General features: G+C 38.8%; 1 protein-coding gene across 1 annotated transcript; it reads right to left on the bottom strand.

Moving 5' to 3' along the window:
* Nucleotides 1-719: 719 nt before the first annotated feature.
* LOC134543308 (zinc finger-containing ubiquitin peptidase 1-like) lies at nt 720-23,206 on the bottom strand. Its single transcript, XM_063388237.1, is given in 11 exon segments — nt 720-9,001; nt 10,822-11,045; nt 12,287-12,414; nt 15,016-15,270; nt 16,743-16,866; nt 17,617-17,785; nt 18,110-18,225; nt 18,910-19,033; nt 19,417-19,739; nt 19,741-19,975; nt 22,205-23,206. Coding segments are annotated over 11 exon segments (1,884 nt in total). The 5' UTR covers nt 22,346-23,206; the 3' UTR covers nt 720-8,956.
* Between the last annotated feature and the right edge of the window lie 1,440 nt (nt 23,207-24,646).

The raw sequence follows: 24,646 nt of genomic DNA, 5'->3' as shown, positions 1-24,646 counted from the left end.
GATGTCTTGTATACAAGAACTACCAGGCTTCAGGTCTAACAAAATGTTGAACTCTATCAGCAGTGCAAAAAAAAAAATAATATATAACTTTTGACGTGACGTCTTATAAATCGAAGAACGCCGGCTACACCCACAAAAAATTGTCACTTTCCGCCTGAGCCGAGCGTTCAAGAACCGGCCAACCACCGTGCGAGAAAATCTTCTGTAATATCAAACAGGTTAAGGTGGGCTTTTTAACTAATTGTTCGTGATTATATTTAAACAAATTATTTAAATTAAATTTGCAAAAACTGTAGGTAAATAATATTTGAAAATTAAAAAGTATGCAATTGTGTATGAAAGAGAAAGAGAGAGAGAGAGAGAGAGAGAGAAGGCAAAAGAAGAGATCGACTCAGTGTGGACTTTCGTGAATGTGTATCAAGAGTAGAGTTGCATGAGACCTAACCACTACTGGTTCACTGCTGGTCTCTACTTGTCTCTAATAATCTTGTCTCTACTAATCGGGCCACAGCCATAATACCAAGCTATTCAATCCAGTCTCCTCTAATATGTCTTATTTATGATCCTTGTCCCTTCCTCATTCCACATTGCATACTTACTTTGCATCCCCGAACAAACGAAGACACTTGCCTGGATTGTGCCAGTCAAGTCAAAAGAAACCTTTTAAAAATTAAATGGAAACAAAGGAGGTAATTTAAATGAAATCAATACCACTTTAGTTTTACGACAATATAACAGATTTATTAACTGTATTAATAATTAATGAACACTAGCCTTGAACAAATGTGTTCAAAATTCAAAACAACTACTGGAACAAATATCAAAATGCACAAAAGACAAGACAAAATATGGTTGTGCTTTTAATGTGTGACTAGACCACATGATGAATACATTGTACAGATAATTACAATCACCAATCATACAAAAGCAGCAGCTTTAACGTAACAGTGAACAACAAATGACAAGCTGCTTGAAGCAGCCCAATCATGTATTAGCACATCTTCCAGCCCATGGTAACGTCTGACATTTTCAAAACATTGCTGGAAAAATAATCTCAAGTTAAAGGAAAACTCCCTTGCAGTTCTTAATTTTAACAGGCTAAACTTTTTATAAAAATAAATCCATTCAACATACACATTAATATTTATTACATTAATAATATTTATTCTCTTGCCATCTTAAATTTGAAGTCTTGCTAATTAGTACCAATACAAAATATTTTCCTGAAGCAAAAAAAAAACCTGTACCTATACATAGCACACCTGATTTCCATAATTATTAAATAAAAAAAAAGGCATCTGACAAAACATTTTTTTGATACGTTAAAAATAAGCGAACAGTCTGCAACCACTACCAAAAAGAATTCCCAAAAATTCAAAAGTATACTGTGTTTAGGCAGTTGTAATCATCAACGTGAAATATGTGTTGCCATTGCAAAAACCTATGTATAAGTCTTTGTTATAATATGACTTTATAACAGTTATGAAATATTTTTAAGAAAAAAAAATATTCCCTGACATTTGAATTCTACATTTGCATTTGAAAATATTTTGATATTTGCATTCAAATTCCATTCAAAAAATATATTCGCACAGGTCTCTTTTCCAGTGATTTCCTGACAGGAAATTTTTTTTACGACACTGCTAAATTTTATCCATCCAAGAAATTTCGAAGTTTGAAATTTTCCAGCAGAAATACTTTTGTGACTAATCAACAAAGTATACATAGTCCAAGTTTTTTTTTAAATTTAATGTCCAATGCCATAATAACTTTTAAAGTATTTACTAATGGTAAAAGGCTGTCAAGCAGGCCTTAAAATATACCGTGAATGGAATGTACAAAACAGTGTGTGTTGTTCTAGCTTTTGTCGCACACGGTGTTGAATGAAAAGAAGGGGGGGGGGGGGGGGGGGTGTGGATGTTGACAGTTTCTCATGCAGAAGGTTGTACATAGGGGAGGGAATGTTGGACTGTTAAAGAGAGGGGAAGAAAAAGATGGTTTGTATTTCTGGGAGGGATGAAGAATGTAAACCAGGGGAGGGAGAGGTAAGCCGTACGACGTCACGATGCCGGTACGCGCCGGCCAGACGAGAGTCAACCGCGCCCACCAACGTCGTAAATGTTACAGCCGCTGCATTTTTAAACGGAATGTCCCATTTTTTTTGTGTTCTTACAGGAGCATGATCGAGAGTATTAAAGCCCACACAAAATGCAGTGATTTAAAAAATAAAACATTTTTAGAAGCTTTCATAGTGATTTTTTAAATTTTTTTTCTAGTTATTTATATTTTGGTGTAGAAATTTCAGATTTTTGACAGTTCCTGAAAATGTACCATGTTTTATTGCATATTCATCACATCGTTATTTTCAAGCTTAAAAATTTTGGAGGAAGAAAAAAACAATTCTTACATAAAAATTGCACGTTCTTTTTGGCCCCGCTGTCCGAGCGCTTTTTGTAGGTAGTAAAGATGACATGATAAAGCACCGTACAACAGCAATCGGTTTTCAAATTGCTGTCAGGGTTCCGACTCTCATTCGGGTCACTGTTTTGGTTTTTCTATTTAAAATTGAACAAAATATGTTTTTGTTGCATAACTTATTAATTAAAATTTTGGGCGTGCTTTTGTATATGCTACTTTTTGAATAAAAGTACTTTCCATGAATAGTTTTGGTTTTTATGAATAACTTTACTTCAACAAAAATGCTTTTATCGCGTAAAAATCGCAGCCTACTTTTCATATTTGATTTTGGTACAAAATGTGCGAAAACTTTATGCGACAAAACACGGTATTTGTAAAGTCACTGCTTCATTAAATCCGGGGTTTGTGAAGTAGAGGTTCTAGTGAACTTGATCGCACGGTTCTGAAGTAGTGAGAGTGTATGCATCTAGTTAACCAGTCTACCAATTTCTGATCAGGAGTCACTACTTAACAGCACACAAGCAGCGATACAAAACAGATTCAATACATTTTGTAAATATGTACTCACAGTCCAAGACTTCAGAAATTCAATATTTTTAAGTAATAAGCCAGTATATTCATAGTATTAATTATTATGAGGGTTATTCGCAGATGACAAAAAAAAGAGGATTCTACAGTATAAAATGTATGCATAGCACAATATAAATTATGCCTTTACAAAATTAACAAACATTCAAGTATAGCCTTAATTACAGAAAAATTGGAGTAACAGATGCATACAGATACAGACCTATAAAGAGCTAAATAGAAAATAAGGGGGACACCTGAATGGATGAAATATTAATTGCACTTTTTCCATGGGTATCGTTTGGAAATCATATAGAATATCCATAAAATTGGGACTTTCAGCCGATACCAGTACTAAAAAAATTACATTGGTAAACCACTACTTTGAATTTTACAATTAAATTTGAAATAAATCATATATTTACATTCTTTATTATTATTATTATTATTATTATGGACAAGATTATATGGCGATATTGTGATAAAACCGAAATAACATTGTGAAGCATGTCTATAAACACCGCATAACACCATAATGCAACTTAATACACCATACAGCATTGAAATACAAGTTATATAATGGAATTAAGTAGCATTTAACAAAAACTTAATTCAAATGATAAAAAAAAAGTACTCTTTCAATGTCTGAAATACAAGGAATGTCATTTTCAGAAGAAAAAAAAAATGTACTTAAGTGCATGAACCAAAAAAATTAATTTGTTTTACTGTGCATCTCTTATTGAATCATTTTCAAACCACAAATGCTCTCCAATTTATTTTTTTTATTCTGAATGTTTCTCTTTTAGATCAATTTATTACAAATTATTTTATCGTAAAAATTCAGCATGTTAGCTTTACCACTATTTTGGTGGAATAAGTATTACAAAACAGCTTTTATGAAAATAAAAACATAAAATCTTGCCTCTAATTACTATGCACATACTACATACATATTTACATTACTTAACAGAACATGACAGGCAATACCAAGTACAGGAAACACAGAAAACACCAAGAATGCAACACTCACATGATAAAAGATTCAAGTTACAAAAGTTACGGCAAGTTTCGGGACGGAAAGGTACAAACATCTAAAATAAACCCTATTCTAACGTAGCTTACGTGCAATAAATACATTCTCATCAGTCAACAACATGAACAGTCAACAACAGATCTTTGAAACAATTTAGGCAGCTTCAAACCAGAACACACATGAAGATCTACACAGTAGCTACGTGAGGCGTATGCCATTCACGCTGAAGCTGTCCCCGGAATTTCCACCAACTTCAGTTGCACTTCAGACCAGACAACACACCACACGCTATTCCTCCCGGCAACCACACATTCAGACTCAAATACAGTTTATTTATATATTTTATTTCTTTTTTCCCACAAGACCAAAACTGTCGGAAGTTTAGGTTTGCAAGGCCCCAAATAGTGATACAAGTCATGTGGTTTTTTTATTGGGATGTTTGGGATGACGGAAGGTAAACAAAGGAACACTTTGAGCGCACGTGTTCCGAGAGCCGCGAGACTCCGCGAAAGAACCACCGCAGGAGGCGAGAAATGCACGGAGAAGCACAGCTACCGGGAGCTTCACTGCCCAATGCCGAGGTGGAAGGATACACGCATAGTCGTGCACCATTTCTCTAGGGAACAGTCACAATTTACTGGTTACGTGAAATGCACTTTTTACAGTTATATACACTCACGAAGTTATAGTTGAAGAAACAAGGAAGTCTGTCGGATTATACCCAAGTTTTACTTGTCTGCGTTACAGTCTCTTTTTGGTTATCATGAAATGCATTTCATTGAGAAAAACTTAACCTTTCCCTATTTTTTTTATAATTATTAACAATGATCAAAATGCTCTTTAGAAATAAATTACACCCATATCAAATAAACATACTCTCTTATAAAACATGCAACAGCATTCTTAAAGATGTTGCTTTGTTTTGAAAATGTCATATTGCTAGGATAGAACCTGTCTCACACTTAGAGACAAGCAAGTGGTAACTCGAGACCTCACACACGTATGTCAATAGCTAAAGTGCTGGCCTGTTACCCGTTTGTGTGTGAAGTAAAATGCGGGATTCCTTGCAAAACAAAACAAAGTTCTGTGATTGTTATGGACAAGATTATATGGTGAATAGCGATAAAACCAAAATAATACCCAAAAGCGTGTCATAACACCTCATAACAAATGAAATGCCAAGTTAATGCATCATGCAGCACTGAAATCCAAGTTATATCATGTAATTAAGTAGACTTTAAACAAAACTAAATTAAAATCATTAAAAAAATAATCTTTAATTATTTTTAAATTCAAGGAATGTCATTATTTCTTGACAAAAAATTGTATCAAAGTGCATCGATCAGAAAAATCAATTTGATTTGTTTTACTATGCATCTCTTATTGAAATCACTTTCAAACCACAAATTCTTGCTAATTTATTTTTATTGTTCTGAATGGATCTGTTTTAAACCAATTTAACACAAATTATTTTATCATAAAATTGCATCATATAAATTTTACCACTAATTTGGTGGAGTACGTATTAAAAAAAAAGCTTTTATAAAAATATAAATAACACTGAAATCCTATATTTAAAAAAAAAGATATTGGACTAAAAATAAATCCATGAAATCTTGTGTACAGTGATTGGCATGTGTATCGGTGACGCCATGTTTCACAAACCATGTAATGACCGTACAACAAAACTGGGAGACACTACTTTTGCAACCAAAGGAATGTAACATGGTTTAGCTCAAATTGTGTGGCAGCAAAATAATGGAATGTTTTAAACAAAATATGGTTACATTACCAAGGCAAAAATTAAAAATACCGTTAATACAGCTGCAAAATGGTTGGAAAATAAAACACCTTTCTCGTTCATATTCAACAGAGCAATAAAGCAAAGGTCTAGATTATTACCTACAATAAGAAATAGCCAACAATTTGGAAGAATAACATTTCCAAGGTTTTTCCCCAACCTACAATGAACCAAAGCAATGGCAGCAGGATTATTTTAGTTGAAACTTCACATTATTCTGAGATTAGAACAATGATAACTTTGTGTTACATAATAACCATACTAGTGTATTAAACAAATTACTTAGCACTATAAATCATAAGTAATTTCTAGGGAATGAGAAAACATTTTTTATTAATGAGTTTTCTAAAACATGTTTTTTTTAATTAGGTTTCACTGTATATTAAAAAATTACATGTTTACACAACCAAAAAAAACAACTTATTTCATAATCAATTGCCCAGCAAAAAATAAAGAAAACTCAACTTGTGATGTAAATAGGCCCCTTCTACACGTTACAATCTTGCCTCTGCCAAGACCAGGACACTTCATTAAGTGAAAAAAAAATAAAAAGAGGATAATGAAATTTAAAATTCCTAAACAATCAACAGATCTGAACTTTAGAATGCTTGTAAACATGTTCTAAACCAGGTTTGAAATTTTATTGATATTTTTAAAAAGAACCTCTGAACAAAAAAAAATATACTTTGAATACTTGCATGTTCAGTGGATGAAGTACGCCACACAGTCGCAGCTTCTGCTGCGGGAAAGTAACCTTGACTACGATGGCCTCAGATGAAAACAAAAGAGTACGCTACTGATTAAATACCTTATAAGGTAGAAATTTCCAAGTAGGATGAAGAATTGCCAGGTTTATGTTACTGCTTGTGACCTGATTTTTTATATTACGTAATAAGTTTTAAAAACGTATTTTTTTTAATAAAAATTATTTGTATTGTAACCATATTTTGTAGTTTAAGAAGAAAAAAAAGGCTTTTAAAATGATGAATCCAAGCAAAAATATATAAAAAAAATCACATTAGCAAAACATATATTTAAATGTTCCTAAGAACAATCAGCTCAGTTAGACCCTAAGGGCTCCGTGCAAAGTGACGGACGATACTGCAATAGAGCTCAGCTCGCTGATTGAACACAATGAAAATAGAATCTTCAGTTATAGCTGCAGAATAGATCTGTGAAAAACTCAAATTTTTTTCTTTTTGGATGGTATCCAACTACAGGACTCTTTTTCCTTGTGCAGTTCAACCTTGCGAAGTGTCTCTCATATTTTGATTCTTTTAGTTTCATCCTTCGATCCTCTGAACAGAAAATTAAGTTTTCGTAATCCTCTATCATAAAAAAATTATTAGTAAATAATACTTTTATTGGGGCTATAAAGTTCATAACTTTACATTAACCATTTGGTCCTTTTGTCAATGATTCCTTAAACTTAACACATGAAACTCTATCATGAGAAACCTAATAAAATTGGTAATGCACAAACATACATAGTTATAAATCTATATTTGTGAAGCATAAAATTTGGCTTCCACAGCACAGCGCTGGAGAACATAACACTAAAACATTATAGGGACGTGAGAATATTGAACTTCTTAACAACTTCAACTTCAGCAGACAAACACCTTTAACTCCCCTAATGAAATATCTAATGTTTACTTTGTCTGTAACTTGGCTAGATGTGTATGGTTGTGATTTTATACATCAGCCAAAGAGAAATATTTTTATTTTAAAGAAACCTAACTACATTACACCGTTTCCACTCTAAGAAATATACAAGGTTTGAATTTATTTTTAAAGTTAACACTTGATTGGGAATGTGTCCATTAGGACCCCAGATGAAAAAAAGCCATGCCTCAATAGCTGGTTGCACCATCACCACATTGGTGCATTTTCAATTATCACGCTAGCTCAACCAAGAAACAAATAATGCAGGAAAAGAACTTATAAAATAATCTTTGGATTTTTTTTTAAAATCATCTCATATAAAACACTTTTATACACACAAAAATATTCACAATATCTTTAACTAACATGCGGTACCCAACTCAATACTTGCTCTAAAAAAAACTTACATGACCAGTTTCAAATACCCACTTACAAGACTTGGCAACACAAAAACTATACATAAAATGTGATCAGGCTACAAATAGCAGCATAAAAAATTCATCTCTCGATAAAATTGCAGCAATGCAAACAAATTAGCAAACACAAAATGCACTCTAGTACTACCTGCACAGAAAAATTAAGTACAAGTTTCGCTTACAGCATCAACTATTTTGCTAATACATTGTGAAATTTTTTGATTTTTACATTTTAAAGTTCACTAAATTCGAACTGCCTTAAATGAGGACTTACTAAAATAAAACACTGATTATTAGCAAATATGACTTGCCACCTATTGCATTACTGTGTTACACTAGAACTCTACAGGTCAACGAATAGGTAAGAAAATTACAAAATTTATGAACAGGGCCACACACACACACTCGCTAGAGTGCGTCCGCGCTCATCAGAACACTTCTGAAAGCCAGTTCGTAGCTGCACCGACTTCGAACGACATGACACGTGACGGCAGCCACCAAGCTAAGCTTTATTTTTATTCATACTCATTTGAATAGATAATGATTTCACACTAATATAGATAGAAAAACCAACCAATAAGAAAGACCAATTTTTGTCTATTAGCCAAATATTCTTACGTCCATTTAACTAAACATATGAGCATTTAAGGACATACATCCAGTAGGAAAAATGTTCTGAATAATTAATCGTAACAAAATATTTACATATACATCTAAATGTTTTATTATTATTATTATTATTTTTTTTTTTTGAAATTATTGATATGAATGAGTGTGGAATCTCTAGAATTGTAAACACGTACTTGCAGAAGGAAATACACGCTGGAGGCATGTTTGGAACAGGGCTGCCACAAGTGTTCAGCGGAGCGCAGACGCGCGGTGCCGTGCCTGCGATGGCAAGCGAGAAGGGGGGGGGGGGGGGGGGGGGGGGGTGATAATGCCGTGCTTCACGGCCGCCCCGACGCATCGGTGTGGAAACAAAAAAATGACTAGACGTTAAGGCAGTAAAACAGACAGTTCTAGGTAAAGGCAGCAGTGGCTAGCCGTGCCGCGCTATCACCGGTCCTGGGGCACACGAACGCTGCGCAGCATCTTGCTTTGCTGGAACACACGCACACACAACACGGTGAGGGTTGCGGTGGTCACTACGCAGCACATGCATCGACATCGGGTGCCGCTTGGAGAAACACAGAAACACAGGAACACTCCCACTTCTACACTTCTTTTAACCGAACTACGAAAATATCAGCAAAAATTAAAGAATGTGAAAAGTATAAAATTTAATGAGCCAAAAAAAAAATTGAAAATAAAATTCCCTTAACCTTATTAGAAAATACAAGTGACGTAGTTTCTTTCTTATGAGACGTCACATCATATAAGACATGCTCAGATGATCAGTAACGAAAGATGAATGCTTGTGCAAATATTCGGTAGTACAATTATAATAAAAATTATGTACATCAAAATGTTTGAAACATTTGATTTAAATTTTGATACAAAATTCTCATAATGGATTAAAAAAACACTAATTTTCAAGTAAAAATGTAAACTTTAGCTTCGAACTAATGTCCAGTTAGTTAAAATTGAAAATATTGTATTATAGTTTTTGTCCATTATTTATCTCTCTAATAAATATTAAAAAATTTAGACTATTTATAACAATTTTTTAATATTATGCATTGTGCATATGGGATCACTTCAAATAAAAAGTAAAATTGAATAGATTAAATAAATAAATAAAATATAAATAGAACTCATGTTACGACAACCTCATATGTATAAGACTTCAAGTGTAATACAACCTGGAACGCATATTACTAACTCAAATGAATTACGAAATCAAATGCATTACGACTTAGAATATAAGACGACATATAAATGTGTGAAAACCTAAAAAAAGTAATAATAATAATAATAAAACAAATTTCAACTGTTCATGGAACACCAGGAATACATTCGATATACAAAATATATACGTCAATCTTGATTATAAGATGACTTTGAATGTAAAAACACTCAATATGAAGTACCTAGTTTAGGTTATATGGTGCGTGTGCACGTGTGTGTATTAATTAGTGGTCACTGTTTTATCATTTTCTAAAATTTTTAAGCTTACTTAAATGAGCATCTTTTAAAATAACTTGCCAAGTTAGCAAGGTACATTTTTTTTTTTACAGTATGAAAAGTAAAAGCAAACAAACTATAAATGTTTGCCTCATAAAAGCCAAGCAAAGAAATATTTTTCTCGAAAGTATTGCATTGATAGTTATATTTTGAATTGTTACCAACTTAAAGATAGCAAAAAAAAAAATATCAATTGTAATATGGAATTTTGTGAAGGGTAGAGATTTTAAAACATTTGGGAAAAAAATTTAAAATATTTTGAGATTAACCGGTAAAAAAAAATTATAAACAAATTACATTCCATAAAAAGGGGCGCTTCATTTCTTTCCTCTTAAATTATACCTGATGGTCCAAGAGATACGTTTTCACACACAAAAACGGGGGGTTGTCCGTAAAGTCGGTTTACGGACGATAATTTTACGTGATAACGTCGTTAGAAAACACTGATGAAAAAGTACTTTTTAATTTACAAATATTATTTACAGTTTTTGCAAATTTAATTTAAATAATTTGTTTAAATATAATCACGAACAATTAGTTAAAAAGCCCGCCTTAACCTGTTTGATATTATAGAAGATTTTCTCGCACGGCGGGCGGCCGGTTCTTGCACGCTCGGCTCGGGCGGAACGTGACAATTTTTCGTGCGTGTAGCCCGGCGTTCGTCGATTTACAGGACGTCATCACGTCAAAAAAATGCCCGTAACTTTAAAACCAGGACGACGATTTCAATTTGGAACCATCGGTGACCAATTCTGATCCATTTTTGAAAGGTGTGAGGGGCGGGCCGGTAGAGGTACCTGGTACTCGTGCTCCGTGTCCATGATCCCGCACACGGCCACCACCTGGTACTGGCGCGCCTTCATGGCGGCCAGGGACTTCCTGATGAGGCGCATGGCGGCAGGAGCCGTGCTCGTGTTGGCGAACTGCAGCATCTGCGCCGGCGAGTGGCTGGGGTCCAGCACCAGCAGGCACAGCCCGCCGTCCCTCAGCGCCTCCACGCCCACGACGGTGCGGCTGTGGCCTGCGAACCACCAGGAAGGGGGGTGGCCGGGGTCCCGTCACACCTCTGCTTGCGGTTCCCCCGAGTCTACCTGTGGGTCGTCCGTAGCCTTCCACTGCCTCCTCGGTAACTGGTCACGAGGCACTGATTGATGCTCCCTCCGCACATGGCGACCGATTGCTAGAGACAAGATTTTATGGTGTCATTTGTAAGAGTTTATTTGTAACAGCAGGGGGGTGGCCGGGTCCCGTCGCGTGCGACTCGACCAGGGACCTGCGAGACTCGCGGGTTTCGATGGCCCTCAGGATGGACTGCACATACCCCTGCACACTCGGGGCAAAATAACGCAAGTTCGTCGGCTGCCGACTTGTGAGTCGCCTCGGCTGGTTTGTCCGCGATTCGATCCTTCTTCGGTAGAGGGTTTACAACCGGTTGAGATTCGTCCAGGTGAACAGTAAGCAAATAGCAAAATTATCCAAGAGGTACACGTGTTTGAATTCTAGCCCATCACCGAATGAATCAGCGAATTTTGCAGGTCTCTGGACGTGACGTGTCTTTCCCTGGTTCCCCCGAGTCCATCTGTGGGTCGTCTGGCAACGGACCTGAGAAGCCTTCCACTGCCTTCTCAGCAACTAATCACGAGGCACTGATCATTGCACCTCACACTCCGACCCATTGCTAGAGACAAGGTTTTATGGTGTAATTTTTAGTCCAATTACGTTATTAAAAAAAAAATATTTCGGTGCTATAGTTTTTATTTTTATAAAAAAATATTTTGTAATACTTACTCTACCAAAATAGTGATAAAATTAATAGCCTGCATTTTTATGATAAAAATATTTAAAATATTTGTGATGAATTGGTCTGAGATACATTCAGGATAATAAAAATAAATTAGAGAGCGATTGTAGTTTTGAAGTGATTCAATGAGAGTAGCACAATAAAACTAATTAAATTGATTATTCTGATCTACACATTTTAGTAGAAACCTTTTTTTCTGTTAACGACATTTCTTGATCTTCAAATTCCAAGATTATTTTTTTTTTTATGATTTGAATTAAGTTTTTGTTGAATTCCATTTCAATGCTATGCGGTACATTAACTTGCTTTTTGGTGTTATGCGGTATTTTGACACGCTTTAATGTGTTTATTTAGGTTTTATCGCAATTCCATGTCCCTACTGACTGCACATCCTGTCACAAATGAATTGAAGAGCACCGGAACTGCAACAGTCTCCCCTCTGACGGGCGGGCAGGACCCACCTTGGTGCTGGAGGTAGAGCGGGGGCTTGAACTCGTCCTTGCCCTGGAAGTACTCCAGCACCCAGTTGAACAGCTCGGGGTGGCTGCCGTCGGGACTCGTGGGGCAGTGGAAGTCCACCAGCTGGCAGCTACAAGCCGCCACAACACGTCACCGCACCGCGCCAAGGCAAACATTGCACAGCGTTGGCACAACTGCAGCACCAAAACCACAGCGAACACAGGTACACCACGCCCATTTGGCCGAGGTCAACACACCTTAGTAATACTGACGACGTACACCAAAACCACAAAGAACCCAATTCGTAACTGCATCGTTATAAGAAGTTTACTCTGGAGCCATGCCGATACGAATCAGCAGAAGCAGACTTCCCCGACATTTAGTTGAATCGGCTGATAAGCTTGTAAATTTTTAGCCGATATCCATCGGTGCCCTTTCCACTTTTCATACTACGATATGCTTTGAACTCGCATTATTTCTTAGCTGTATTTGCCAACCATACATAAAATAACTTAAACATCCTATGTTTTAATAACTTTCTTTAATCTAATACATCTTAAATAAATATATCACCAGCACCGTAAAGTTGGATAAGAACAAAAACTCACTTTACACTATAAAGGAAAACACCAATTGCTTAAACTGCAAAGAAATATTCGTAATATTTAACGGAGTCATTTTTTAGTTAACTTAAGTCAATTTTTTAAAATTTAATTTAAAGAATAACACAATAATAATATGGCTTCACATAACGTCATTACTTTTACTGTTTCTTGTGCAAAGAGTTCACATGTAACGCATTTCCATATAAATGTAGGTACTGTGAATTTTCGCCTGTAAACGCGTTAGTTTGGTATTAGAATTGCCATTCTTGAATCGTAAATATGTACAAAGTCTTCCAATTTTGCACATTTAAAATTCATTTTTTGAAATTTGTGTTTTTTGAATCAATATATTTCATAGTTACCTGTTATTAAATATTATTTTATATCAATACTGATTAAATAATTATTAAATTTTCCATCCTCCAATAGTAAATGCATATTACAATAAGCAACTAACAGGTCATAAAAAAAATGAAAATTAGCTAAAAATAATAAATTAAAAAAAAAAAAGGTTATGTTCCATTTATAAATTAAAATGCATGTACATTTGCATTGCATGCTTTACTTAGAATGAGTTATTTGGGTAATTAAGTAAATTTAATAAAAATTTTTTTAACCAAAATGTGTTTTTTTTCTTTCCTGTATCAGTTTAGAATCGGTGAATCGGCAAAAGTTGTATCGGCATATAGGCAAAATTTTGTGAATCAGTACAGTTCGTTTACACTACACACGAAAGCAAGACATTGGACCAGAAATCTGATCACGTATACTTCATAACATAATGCACCGTATTCAGCTGAAAATAATGCAATCCCAATCTTTCTGATTATTTATTTATTTATAATTTGTTACCTGCCCACCAACAGTTGTGATGGGCACGACACATACAGACACAAGTGCACAGTTGCCACTGCCAACGTGTGGACTCCACACCCTCGTCGGTACCACTGCACGCATGCAGACAACACTCGAGGACCAGAGTGCCACACGCTGGCAGTGACCACAACAAACACAAACACAAACACAAACAAACACACATATAGAAAATAAATATAAACACAATATAATATCAAAATAATATGAACAGACACATAAAACATATAATTACTTATTACTAACGACTATAAATTGCATGAAAAGACTATATGGAGTGGAAATCACAATTCAAGCACAAAGAACTTGAAAATTATTTAAATTAGTACATGTTTATTCCATAGATATTAGAGCTTTTCTAATGCCACTTTCATCAGTAGATAGATTTACCCTGCCTCGTTTGAAATAACAAGCGGCAGTAGGGAATTTTTTTTACAGCTATTGTTCGAAAGTAGTGGGTCATTGGAAAAGCACTGAACGCAGAGATGACCAGTGGTCGCCTGGGAGGGTGCAAGAGGAAATGGAAGGAACCCTCTCCCTCATCCCGTATCCCACGTGTCATCCTCCCTCGCCTGTCACGCCCGTGCAGCGGTTCAGGAAGCTCCGGGCTAGAGCGGCACAAGTGACACAGTTTACAGGCCGGGCGTGTAGTTTTTTTCAACTGAGCTGTTTCCCATGGCAAGACAGGAGCTGGCCATTATCATGTGATTTAAAAATTCAGGAAAAAAAAATTGGTTGTCTGTAAAGTCGGTTCACGGACGACAGTTTAACGTGACGTCATGATAAAACATTGATTGCATACTTTTATGAATAAAATTGAATCATTTTTATTTTAATAATAAAAGAATAAATACTTGAAATTATAATTACTAGTAATCAGATTTTTAAAATGCAAGAATAATCAATGCTTTATTGCCGAAATTATTGTTGTTGTAATAAGCAATGAAAACCACATTAACTTGTCACTTCACTTTATAAACAGTCGAGTGGAAGAGAGATAGATACGGCGCAAGCGTACAATGAGCGTAACGGGACACAGCGTAACGGGACCATGTGTGTAACAGGACAATGTGTGTAACAGGACACAGCGTAATGGGACACAGCGTAATGGGACACATTGTAACGGGACACATCGTAACGGGACAATGTGCTTAACGGGACACTTTTTCGTGCGTGCAGCCGGCGTTCATCGATTTATCAGACGTTGTCACGTCAAAATCAGGGCACTATTCCCCAGGTGAGGAGCCACCGACCGTATGCGGAGGGACGAGAGCACGGTGACGACCTCCGTGGCCCCGATCCACTTGCGGGTGTTGAAGAGCTTGCCGCCCAGCTGGTCGCAGCCCTGCGCGTCGAAGCCCTGGCGCCACGCCCACTCCACCATCTGCTGCACGCGCGAGATGGACGGCACGGCGCTGCGGCTGGCGTGCCAGCCCAGGGCCGGCTTGTACAGCTGCTCGTTGTAGCCCGTGTGGTGCAGCAGCGACGACAGCAGCATCTGCATGTTCCTGCACAACCAACAATCATACCATTCACACTATCCGTCATCTTTCACGATGATGAAGATAGTAGCACATTCACGTAAAAAATACAGTTGCACTCTTGTTATAGCATTTTTCAAGGGAGCATAAGAAAAAAAAAATTACAGTAGAATCCCGCTAATCCGAACTAATTGGGACCGAACCCTGTTCGGATTAGCGAAAATTCGGATTAGGCGGAATTTTGTCATATAATGCCATATACAGTACTGTCTTTTTGAGGCGTATTTAGTGTCTGATGTATAAAATATGTAACGAAGGTCAGACGAAAAATACACCTTTATTATTTAGCGTACATATTTAGTGTCATAATATTTTTAATTACTCACATAGATAGATAAATTATAAGTTTCTTATGTACATATTAATAAACATACATTACTTGAAAAAACTTGTTTTTCTTTACTTTTCTTAGTTCTTAAATGATATAAATTTTTTTTTATCCCAGCCCTGTTCGGATTAGGTGGATTTTCGGATTAGCGGGGTTCGGATTAGCGGGACTCTACTGTATAAGCAGGAAATATTAATTTAGTACTTATCAGTGTTTTAAATTTTTACCAATAGACTCATTAAGTTATGTAAACAAACTTAATGTTAAAACCACTCATGTGTAAAATCTATGCTCGAATTTGCTTAACCTACATAATTACACTTAAAATGACACAATCAACATTGCAAATATCTGCCATTGATTTTATATTGCCCTTTAAAAAGAACAATCTTTTTTTTACACCAAGCCTATTTTAAAATGTGAAACATAGTAAAAAGAAAACTCCATCAATCAGAGGCAGATCCAGAAGGGTGAGAATAGGGGGACATAACCCCGCCCCCCCCCCCCCCCCTTTACAAACCAAACACCCCTGCCCCAAGAAGGGTAAAAGATGAAATGGATAAAAATATTTCTGAAGTACATTTGGAACAATTTTTTAAAATTAAATACTTATCATTTACGAATGTATAACCATTAATAATATCTAGACTTGGTTATTATTAGTGTCTACATATTAAGTCTCGTTCCCCCCAATTTCATTGGGGAGGGGGTATTAAGACTTCCTGTGTCCTCCCAGATGTCAGTCCTGTGTCAGCCCCTGCCGTCAATACGTCACATCAACATTCAAACCTTATAAAATAATTTGTCATCTTTTAAGGTGATAAAGAAGTTTCAGTTAAGAGCAGCAAACTAAAGTAAAAAAAAAATTCTGTAGAACTGTGTTACAACATTTTTCAAGGGAGGATAAGAAAAAAAAAACATATGCAGGAAATAGATACAATATCCTTGTGGGGAAAATGTCGGGACATTAAAAAAATGATGCTATATGCAGAAAAACTTACAGGTTTCTATTGTACATGGCAAGTTCTTGACTTTACAGTAACTTCCCTGACAGTCTGAGGGCTCGGAGGCACTCCGCACCCGGCGGACCCTGGTTCTCGAGACGACTCACCTGTAGCCGCAGCCCCAGCCCTTGTCCCCGTACGTGGACGCGTAGTGGTCGGCCGTGGTGCACATCAGCGTGGCCACCACGTTGGCGGACAGCGCGCTCACCGCGCATATCTTTGACACCACGTCTGCACCAGGACATTCACACACATGCATCACCGACCGGTCCACACCGACGTACGGCGCAGTCACTACAACTGAACTGCGATTCCTTATTCTAAACTGTAAACAATTAAATGTGTAATTTTATGTTCCTTTTCGTAAAATTCTTATCGATACATAAAATCTTGTTTTAAAGCACATCATTACGTAGTTAATAATAAAAGTACTCTGGGGTAAATAGTTACTAGACATATAACCTCTTGCAGTGATTTGAAACCATGCACTAACAAGTGAAAATAACTTAAGGGCACTCGCCTACCTGGTGTACAGAAAAAAAAAAAAAACAATTTGAAAAATGGTCACCTGAGTGGTGTCTATTTAAGAAAAGCATTTAAGAATAGCTGAGGGGGGGGTTTAGTAGTTCTGTTTGCGTACTTAGTTTTCAGATTGTATTTTAATATAAGTGAAAATGGCTAAAATGTGAATACGTTTTTGACAACTCCCATTAGAGATACTTGAAAGCACTCACGGGGTTTGCATTACACATTTATTTTCAGTTATCTATGGTCATCGCTCAAATCACACAGTTGGCCTTAGAGGTGATACCGTGCAAGAAGCACCAGTGCGCTTTGAACTTATCGTTCTGCCTCATCAACACACATACAACCCTGAATAACGATTTTACAGCACTGTAACCGACCACTGCTGTTATGGCACGGCTGTAGCACCGCTCGGTCACTATCGCCGTGTGTCAGTGAGCGCACTGCGACGCTCACCCTTGGTGCAGGAGCTGCCGTCGTCCACGCCGCTGCTCTCGGCCGCTCGCAGCTCTATCTGCCGCTCGTAGTAGTCCGCCACCGACATCTCGCCCGCGTACACCGCCTTCTGCATGTTCGTGAGGCTCTGCTCCCGGAAGTTGCCCTGGTTGTCCATGCCGTACTGCGCCTGCACACACGGTCCCGAGTCAGACGCCGGGGTCATCCGACGGGATGAGCGGTGACGTGAACGAGGAGCACCGACAGTGAGTGGGTGGTGGGGACGTGAGACCCCACTGCAAAGTCCAACACCTTTCCCTCTAGCAAAAAAATCAAGAGTCCGCCCCACCGGGAATCAAACCCGTTGACGCATCCGTGGCAGGCGTGCGACCCCGACCACGGAACCTGGAACGCATCGACTCAAAAAACGCACGGGGCATCCGAAGCGCACGGCCCACTCTCGAGAGTTCCCAGAGCCGAGGCCCGAGGTGCGGACGACAAAGGGCGTACGTACCCGCAGCATCTCGAACTCGTGCTGCTCCCGCTGCCGCCTCACCTCCCGCTCGCGCTTCTCGATCTCGCGGGCCAGCAGGCGGTCGGACGACACGTCCGGCGTGACGGGGGACACTCCTGGGGGCACACGGGGCGCCGGCGTCACCACGACCACCCGTCCGTACCTGCAGTCCTCGGCATTCAAGGACTGCAGCTTTCGCAAGTAAAGCTTTCTTAAATAAAGTGTTGCTATTTAATAAAAATGATTTTAAGTGAGTATGAATTTAAAATTCTGTCAGAAACTGCATTTTCCTAAAATGAATTAAAATATTTATATATATACATAAACACAAATAAATATCTATGCTCCCACGCAGCACTGTCAGATCAGAACACTATATGGTAAGTGGGGAGCCCGATCTTGGTCACTACAAGTAAGCTGCGAGTACAAGATGAGCAAAACATATATCAATATGTGTGTGCAAATAAAACATAATATTAAAAATAAAAAAATGGACTGTTAAAGGTTGACACAAAAAAAATTTTTGTAAGTCGCAAAATCACAACAAAAGGTTGAAGGGGGGGAAAAAAACAAGATAAACCAGGTAAATTCAAAAGGCAGTGACATTGCAAGAGACCAAAATAAAGTGTGTGTTAAGAAAAACAAGAGTTGTAAATATGATCCAACACAACCGTTAATTATATGAATTTATATATTATGCAGGAAATTTTCTTGAGAGGGTTTGACTGTGTCCAAAGGTTCACTACTTCACCACAACCAGGCAGGTGTGCCCGGTAAGGACCGGCGTGTAGTGGACGCACCTTTATGGTTGAAGTGGTCCTCTATGTGGGACACCAGCTCCTGGGCGGACTTGAAGCTGGACGTACAGCACACGGGGCAACTCTCGGTCCAGGCGTCGGCGTTGCTCGCCGGGACGTGGTTGGGCTGCAACAACACGTCACGGCTTCCCCAGTGCCGACGACACCGCTAGCGAGAGTGCCAACCACACCGACACTTGCACACGTGGGATGTGAAACGAACACTGTGCTTAACTAACGTGGTTTACAAAGCAGAATCCCAATTATGGAAGATTAATAGTTATTAAATTTCAAAACATGCTGGTCCGGAAGATGATGGTCGGAATTCTAAACAAAATTGTACTTCGTACACTAGCTCTTAAGTTACAAGTACTTTCTCAGGGTATCTGTATCTGTAATTATTATGACTTGGATAGCTTTGGAATAAACCGTCACAGGTTGGATTCACGGTGGAATGAGAACCGCTAGACCCTTCTCCTTCAGAACCAGCGATATTCCGCGGCTCAGCACCTTGGCCGGGCTGAGCACGTCCTTGTGCTCGATGTTGACGTGAAGCTCCAGGTCGGCCGCGTTCTGGAAGTGGCGCACGCACAGCGGGCAGTGGTACACGGCGTCGCGCGGCGAGGGGGGGAACGAGGGGCTAGTCAGGTCGAAGTGCTGGCGGTTGATGTGCTCCTCCAGCTGCAGGGGGCAGTCCGTGCGGTAGGCGCACAGCAGGCACTGCTGCCTCCGGGGCGCGCGCGCGGCGCTCGCCTGCAGGTCCAGCGCGAGGCCCGAGCGCAGCGGGGAGCCGTGGCCCGCCCCCCCCGCCGCTGCCGCCCGGCCCCCCCGTCCTCCGCCCTTCCTTGCCGGAGTCGTCCGCGTCGTCGCAGTCGTTGTTGTTGTTGTTGCCGTTGTCTGCGGCCCAGCCGTTGTGCTGCTGCGGCGGCGGCGGCGCGCGGCCGTCCGGCTTCGGCCGCTCGCAGTCGAACATGTCCTCATCGTCGATGAAGGCCAGCAGCTCCCGCTCCGGCGTGAGGTAGTCCAGGTGCGCCGCGTTCACGTGAGTCTGCATCTCCTCGTTCGACACCTGCCGCAATGAGCCCTCCGTTGCTCATCCCACACTCCAGCCGCCGAGACCGATTCCCACCGGGGTGCTTCATGACCACGTGGAAACGGCGATTACTAGAGACCGGGAAAAAATCGCGGATTCATTTCGCGATGGGCTGAAATTCTAACATGTGTACAATTCTGCTGGTTCTGCTGTTGGCTCTCTCGGTTTAACTGGAGTTCTCTGGGCCAATGAGAGACTACGGACCAAAGAAGCGTCGAATCACAAGCTACCCCGTAGAGACGACTCACAATGTAGTAAGCAATGAACACGCGTGTTTACTTGAGAAGTGCAGAGGATAATGGAGGCTATCCTAGAGGTCATTGAATCCGCGAATTTTTCCGGTCCCTAGCGATTACTGCTCCACTATCAACACCAGCGATATAACTAATTAGCGAGGACAGTATGGTACTCTCTCACTTAAAACTGCCAGCTTATCCCTGAAATGAGTCTGTCCTTTCTTCAAACTACAGAGCCTAACTAAACACTTGTACCTGTAAGTCTAGATTACAAAAATGCTACAGTGTCACCTAGCAAAAATTTTTTTTTTATTTTTCAAAGAAATGAATACAACTTTTATTAAACTATGTGCAAATCCAACGTTAAAATTTGACCAAATTAAAGAAGTGTGTGTGCAAAACTATTGTAGCAAAACACCACATTTTGAGGTATCCACTATATTAGATGATATAATAATATAGATATATAAGTTACGCATGAAACCCTCATCTGAAACTCAAAACAAAAGAAACGTTCCACCTCAAAATGCATTATAAGAACTTATGATAAATATGTTTCCAAAATACTAATATGATACATCTGCCATAAACGAGAGTTCAACTGTGCTCAAAAAGACAATGCAGTGCTGTGCCAAGAAGTTACGCTGGCACAGAACACGCTCCACAGAGAGTGTCACTGCCGCTCCCACATGCAGTTACGCACTACAGGTTTACGTTACAAATATTTAAAAATTACCATTATTAATATGCTTTGTACTCCTCAAAACAAAATACCCTTTTCTCAATATTATTATATACTACAAAACAACATTGCATCACAATATTACAAATCTTTGTTTTTCTTAATAATATGATGACAAAAACAAATTTTATAGCATTTTTAGAATTTTGCAAAATAACCTCTTTAGTTACTTTTTGTGAGAACAGCTAGGTAAAAAATATTTTGAAAAAAAAAAAAAAAAAAAAAGTTTTGTAAGTTTGAATATTACTTAACGACTTCAGATTGACCACAGTAATTATTACAAAATTGTCGTAAATAATTAGCCTAAAGCCTAACATAATGCTGAAGTGACGCATAGTACAGCACACGCGGTCTCATGTGGCTCTGGAAACTACGCACACTATCCTGCCGTAGTTTGTGCAGGTACACACCAATGATCTACGCTAGGTAATATTATTACAGTGCAGCTTTTCCGAGAAGTAATAATCTTTTTCCGAAAATACTTTTTTCAAACACTAGAGACGTTTCTGAATTCTCCCCAAAAACAGCATTTCTGAATTCCTACTGGTTTCTGAGAAATCACAGTTTATAATAACACAACTTACGATGGGTGTGCATTGACGTGGCCGCCACCATTTTTCGCTTTCGAGCGTGCGTCTGCGTGTGAGAATGATCGAATACGTTAGGTTAGCTAAATTAAAAAATACTTGAGAACCTTGTGGATGTATGGATGGTTGGTTGGGTTAAGTCAGCTACATTAAAAATACTGTAAAATAATTTTTTTATAGTTTCTTAGGAATTACCAATTCGTATGTAGCTATCCCGACCCAACCAAACTGTTCACATGACTTCACAGTATTCATTTTATGTGGCTATATACTAACCACATTGTGTTGACTTTTTTTTTTTTTTTAAATCAGCTAACCTGATGCAATTGGACATTTCCACAATTTAACTAAAGTTCTCAAAATCACACACACACACACACACGCATGCAGACCGAAACGGGAAAAGGAAGAAAATTGCGGCAGACGCATCCCTGCACAGGTATTGCAAAGTAATCTATTGACTGTGATTTCTCAGAAACGAGTAGGAATATAGAACCTGTGTTCTCAGGGTAAACATAGGAACGTCTCTAGTATTTTCAGAAGTCTGTCGTCACTCGACGGGCAAGCCGCGCCGTGAGGACGTGATCAGCCGAGGGACCGAGTGCCCCACAGCCGGCAGGCGGGTGGAGAGAGGGCTCACATCAGCGAGGTCGCAGAAGGGGCAGGAGGCGGCCCCCTCCAGGTGCAGCACCACCATGTGGGAGCGCATCTCCTCGTCGTTGAGCCCCTCCAGGCCACAGATCTCACACGAGTAGCTCAGCTCCGGCATCTTGGCCGCCATCCCGCGCCTGCCGGCACGCACGTACGCACGCACGCACTCCGTCACGGGCGCACGGCCCCAGAGCTCCCTCACTTGCACAGTGCCGAAAACAACATCTACCGATGCAAAATCTCCATGTGAATCACATGATCATGCTAGTTTTCTACTAAATATAATTTTTCTGTACATTAAACATTACATAAAAAAAATTCGTTGTCTGTAAAGTCGGTTTACGGACGATAGTTTAACGTGACGTCATACCTAACAAAACATTGATGAAATGATTGCATACTTTTATGAATAAAATTGAATCATTTTTATTTAATTATCGCTATTTTGTATGGATACAAAGAAGGAGTGAAATGAAATCTACAATTTAATTGATAAATTTACTTTTATTTGAACCCATTAATTCAAATATGTTTATTACTTTAACGAACAGATTATTTTAACTATAACTTTTATACATGTTTGCTATTTAACTTCTTCCAATCTGTGTTATTCTGTTAAGGATAGGACGATGATAGGAAAAGTAGGAAATAAATGGAAGTGTTTCAAGTTTAATGTGCCTCGAAAAAGTCAAATCGATGGTTGTTCCAATCGAGCGGAAGAGAGATAGATGCGGCGCAAGCGTACAATGAGCGTAACAGGGCACAGCGTAATGGGACAATGTGCGTAATGGGACACTTTTTCGTGCGTGCAGCCGGCGTTCATCGATTTATTAGACGTTGTCACGTCAATAACAAAAGAGGAAAATAGGCAATCAAATTATAAGTACAAAATACTCATAACAGATTTGTGTTAGAAATTGGTACACGAGATGGAACTAATCAAAAAATGGCACCCAGGATTTGATATAATAGATGTAGGGTTTTATTTCCCCCCCCCCCCCCCCCCCCCCACACACAAATACTGTCTCGGATTCTTGGTGTGTTATGTTTATAATATATTATGCATCATGAGTTCTACATTGGACTTGTATTACATGTTACTACTGGATGTAGCAGTTTACTGTAAAATTTGCAGACTTGGAAGAACTCTTTCATCCTTACGATTCACGTGAAGGAGCTCTAAAGCCTTAATTTCTCTGAAGTCAAGAAGTGAGAATTTATGACAAACCAAAAACAAAGCACCATCAAATAAGGAAACATGACATGTGACAGAAAATGATGTAAACTGTATTTAAAATATTTCCCAGAGCACTTAAGTGCTCACAACCTTACTTCACGATTTGATTCGTAAATGTAGGCCTATAGTGAACTACCAATATATGTTGAGCTGTAACAGAATTAATTTTCAAAAGTGGTGCCTCATCTGTTGGGGCACAACTTGGGACCGGTTTGAGTTCAGGGATGAAAAACCCCCTCCTCACAGTTTTTTTTTGACTAAACACTCTATATAATCTTTAAGTATCAAAAGTAATAATAAATGCGCTCAGCGAAGCACACACGCACTGCGTTACGAATACAGGGCCACAGAGCTCTATCACTCGGTGTTCCAGAGCTTGGAAACATGAACAGGGGTATCCCAAGCCTCGCCCTAGCGATTTTATTTTATTATGATCCTTGTTTGTTTAGTTTATCTGTGAAAAATGAGAAAATTGCTGGAAAAACAAAAAAAATAAATTTATTAGCATCTAATTTGAAGTGCTAACCAATACCTTTCAATTTCAATTGAGTTTTTATTATTTCATATAATAAAAACACTCAGAAAATTTAATGCCTCATAGTTCAACAGAATTTGATTATTAGCATAAATAAAAACCTATCCGAGTATAATTTTTCCTAGGAACATCATCAAAATTTTTTAAGAAAAAAAAAAAAAAAGAAAAATAATGGTCCAATTTCAGTTCCAGGCTGACTTAAAAACATTGTTTTAGACAATTTATTTTGAAAATGTTCCGGCCTTTTCATCACAGGGCTATTCCACATCCCCAGGCCCACCTGCAAGGCCCTTCTCCACAGTATTAGGACCCTGTAGACGTACATGGCCCAGGGCCCCCCCGAGTCTGGGGCTGCCACTGCAGAACAATTACCAAGAGACCAGCCTGACCACAGAGGGGCATTAGGTTGGAGGAAGTACAGTGGAAGGCCACACAACGGGAGATGCATGTGTGGGGATAGAGAAAGGAGATGACCGGGCGTGAGGAATGCTTGCAGAAGTTAGGTGCGCATGCCGCAGGATAGAAAGTGGATATTAAAGGCTGGGAGTCTGTTCAGGGTGGACAGGGGGTAGGTAGGAAAGGCCAGCTAGCTGGTTAACATGCTATATAAGTGTTTGGAGCAGCACAGAAAGAGACAGGCCCTGTTTCCTGGCGATACA

This window comes from Bacillus rossius (genome assembly GCF_032445375.1).
Source record: "Bacillus rossius redtenbacheri isolate Brsri chromosome 9 unlocalized genomic scaffold, Brsri_v3 Brsri_v3_scf9_2, whole genome shotgun sequence".
Taxonomy (NCBI): domain Eukaryota; kingdom Metazoa; phylum Arthropoda; class Insecta; order Phasmatodea; family Bacillidae; genus Bacillus; species Bacillus rossius.
This window is presented reverse-complemented; position numbering and strand designations above follow the sequence as displayed.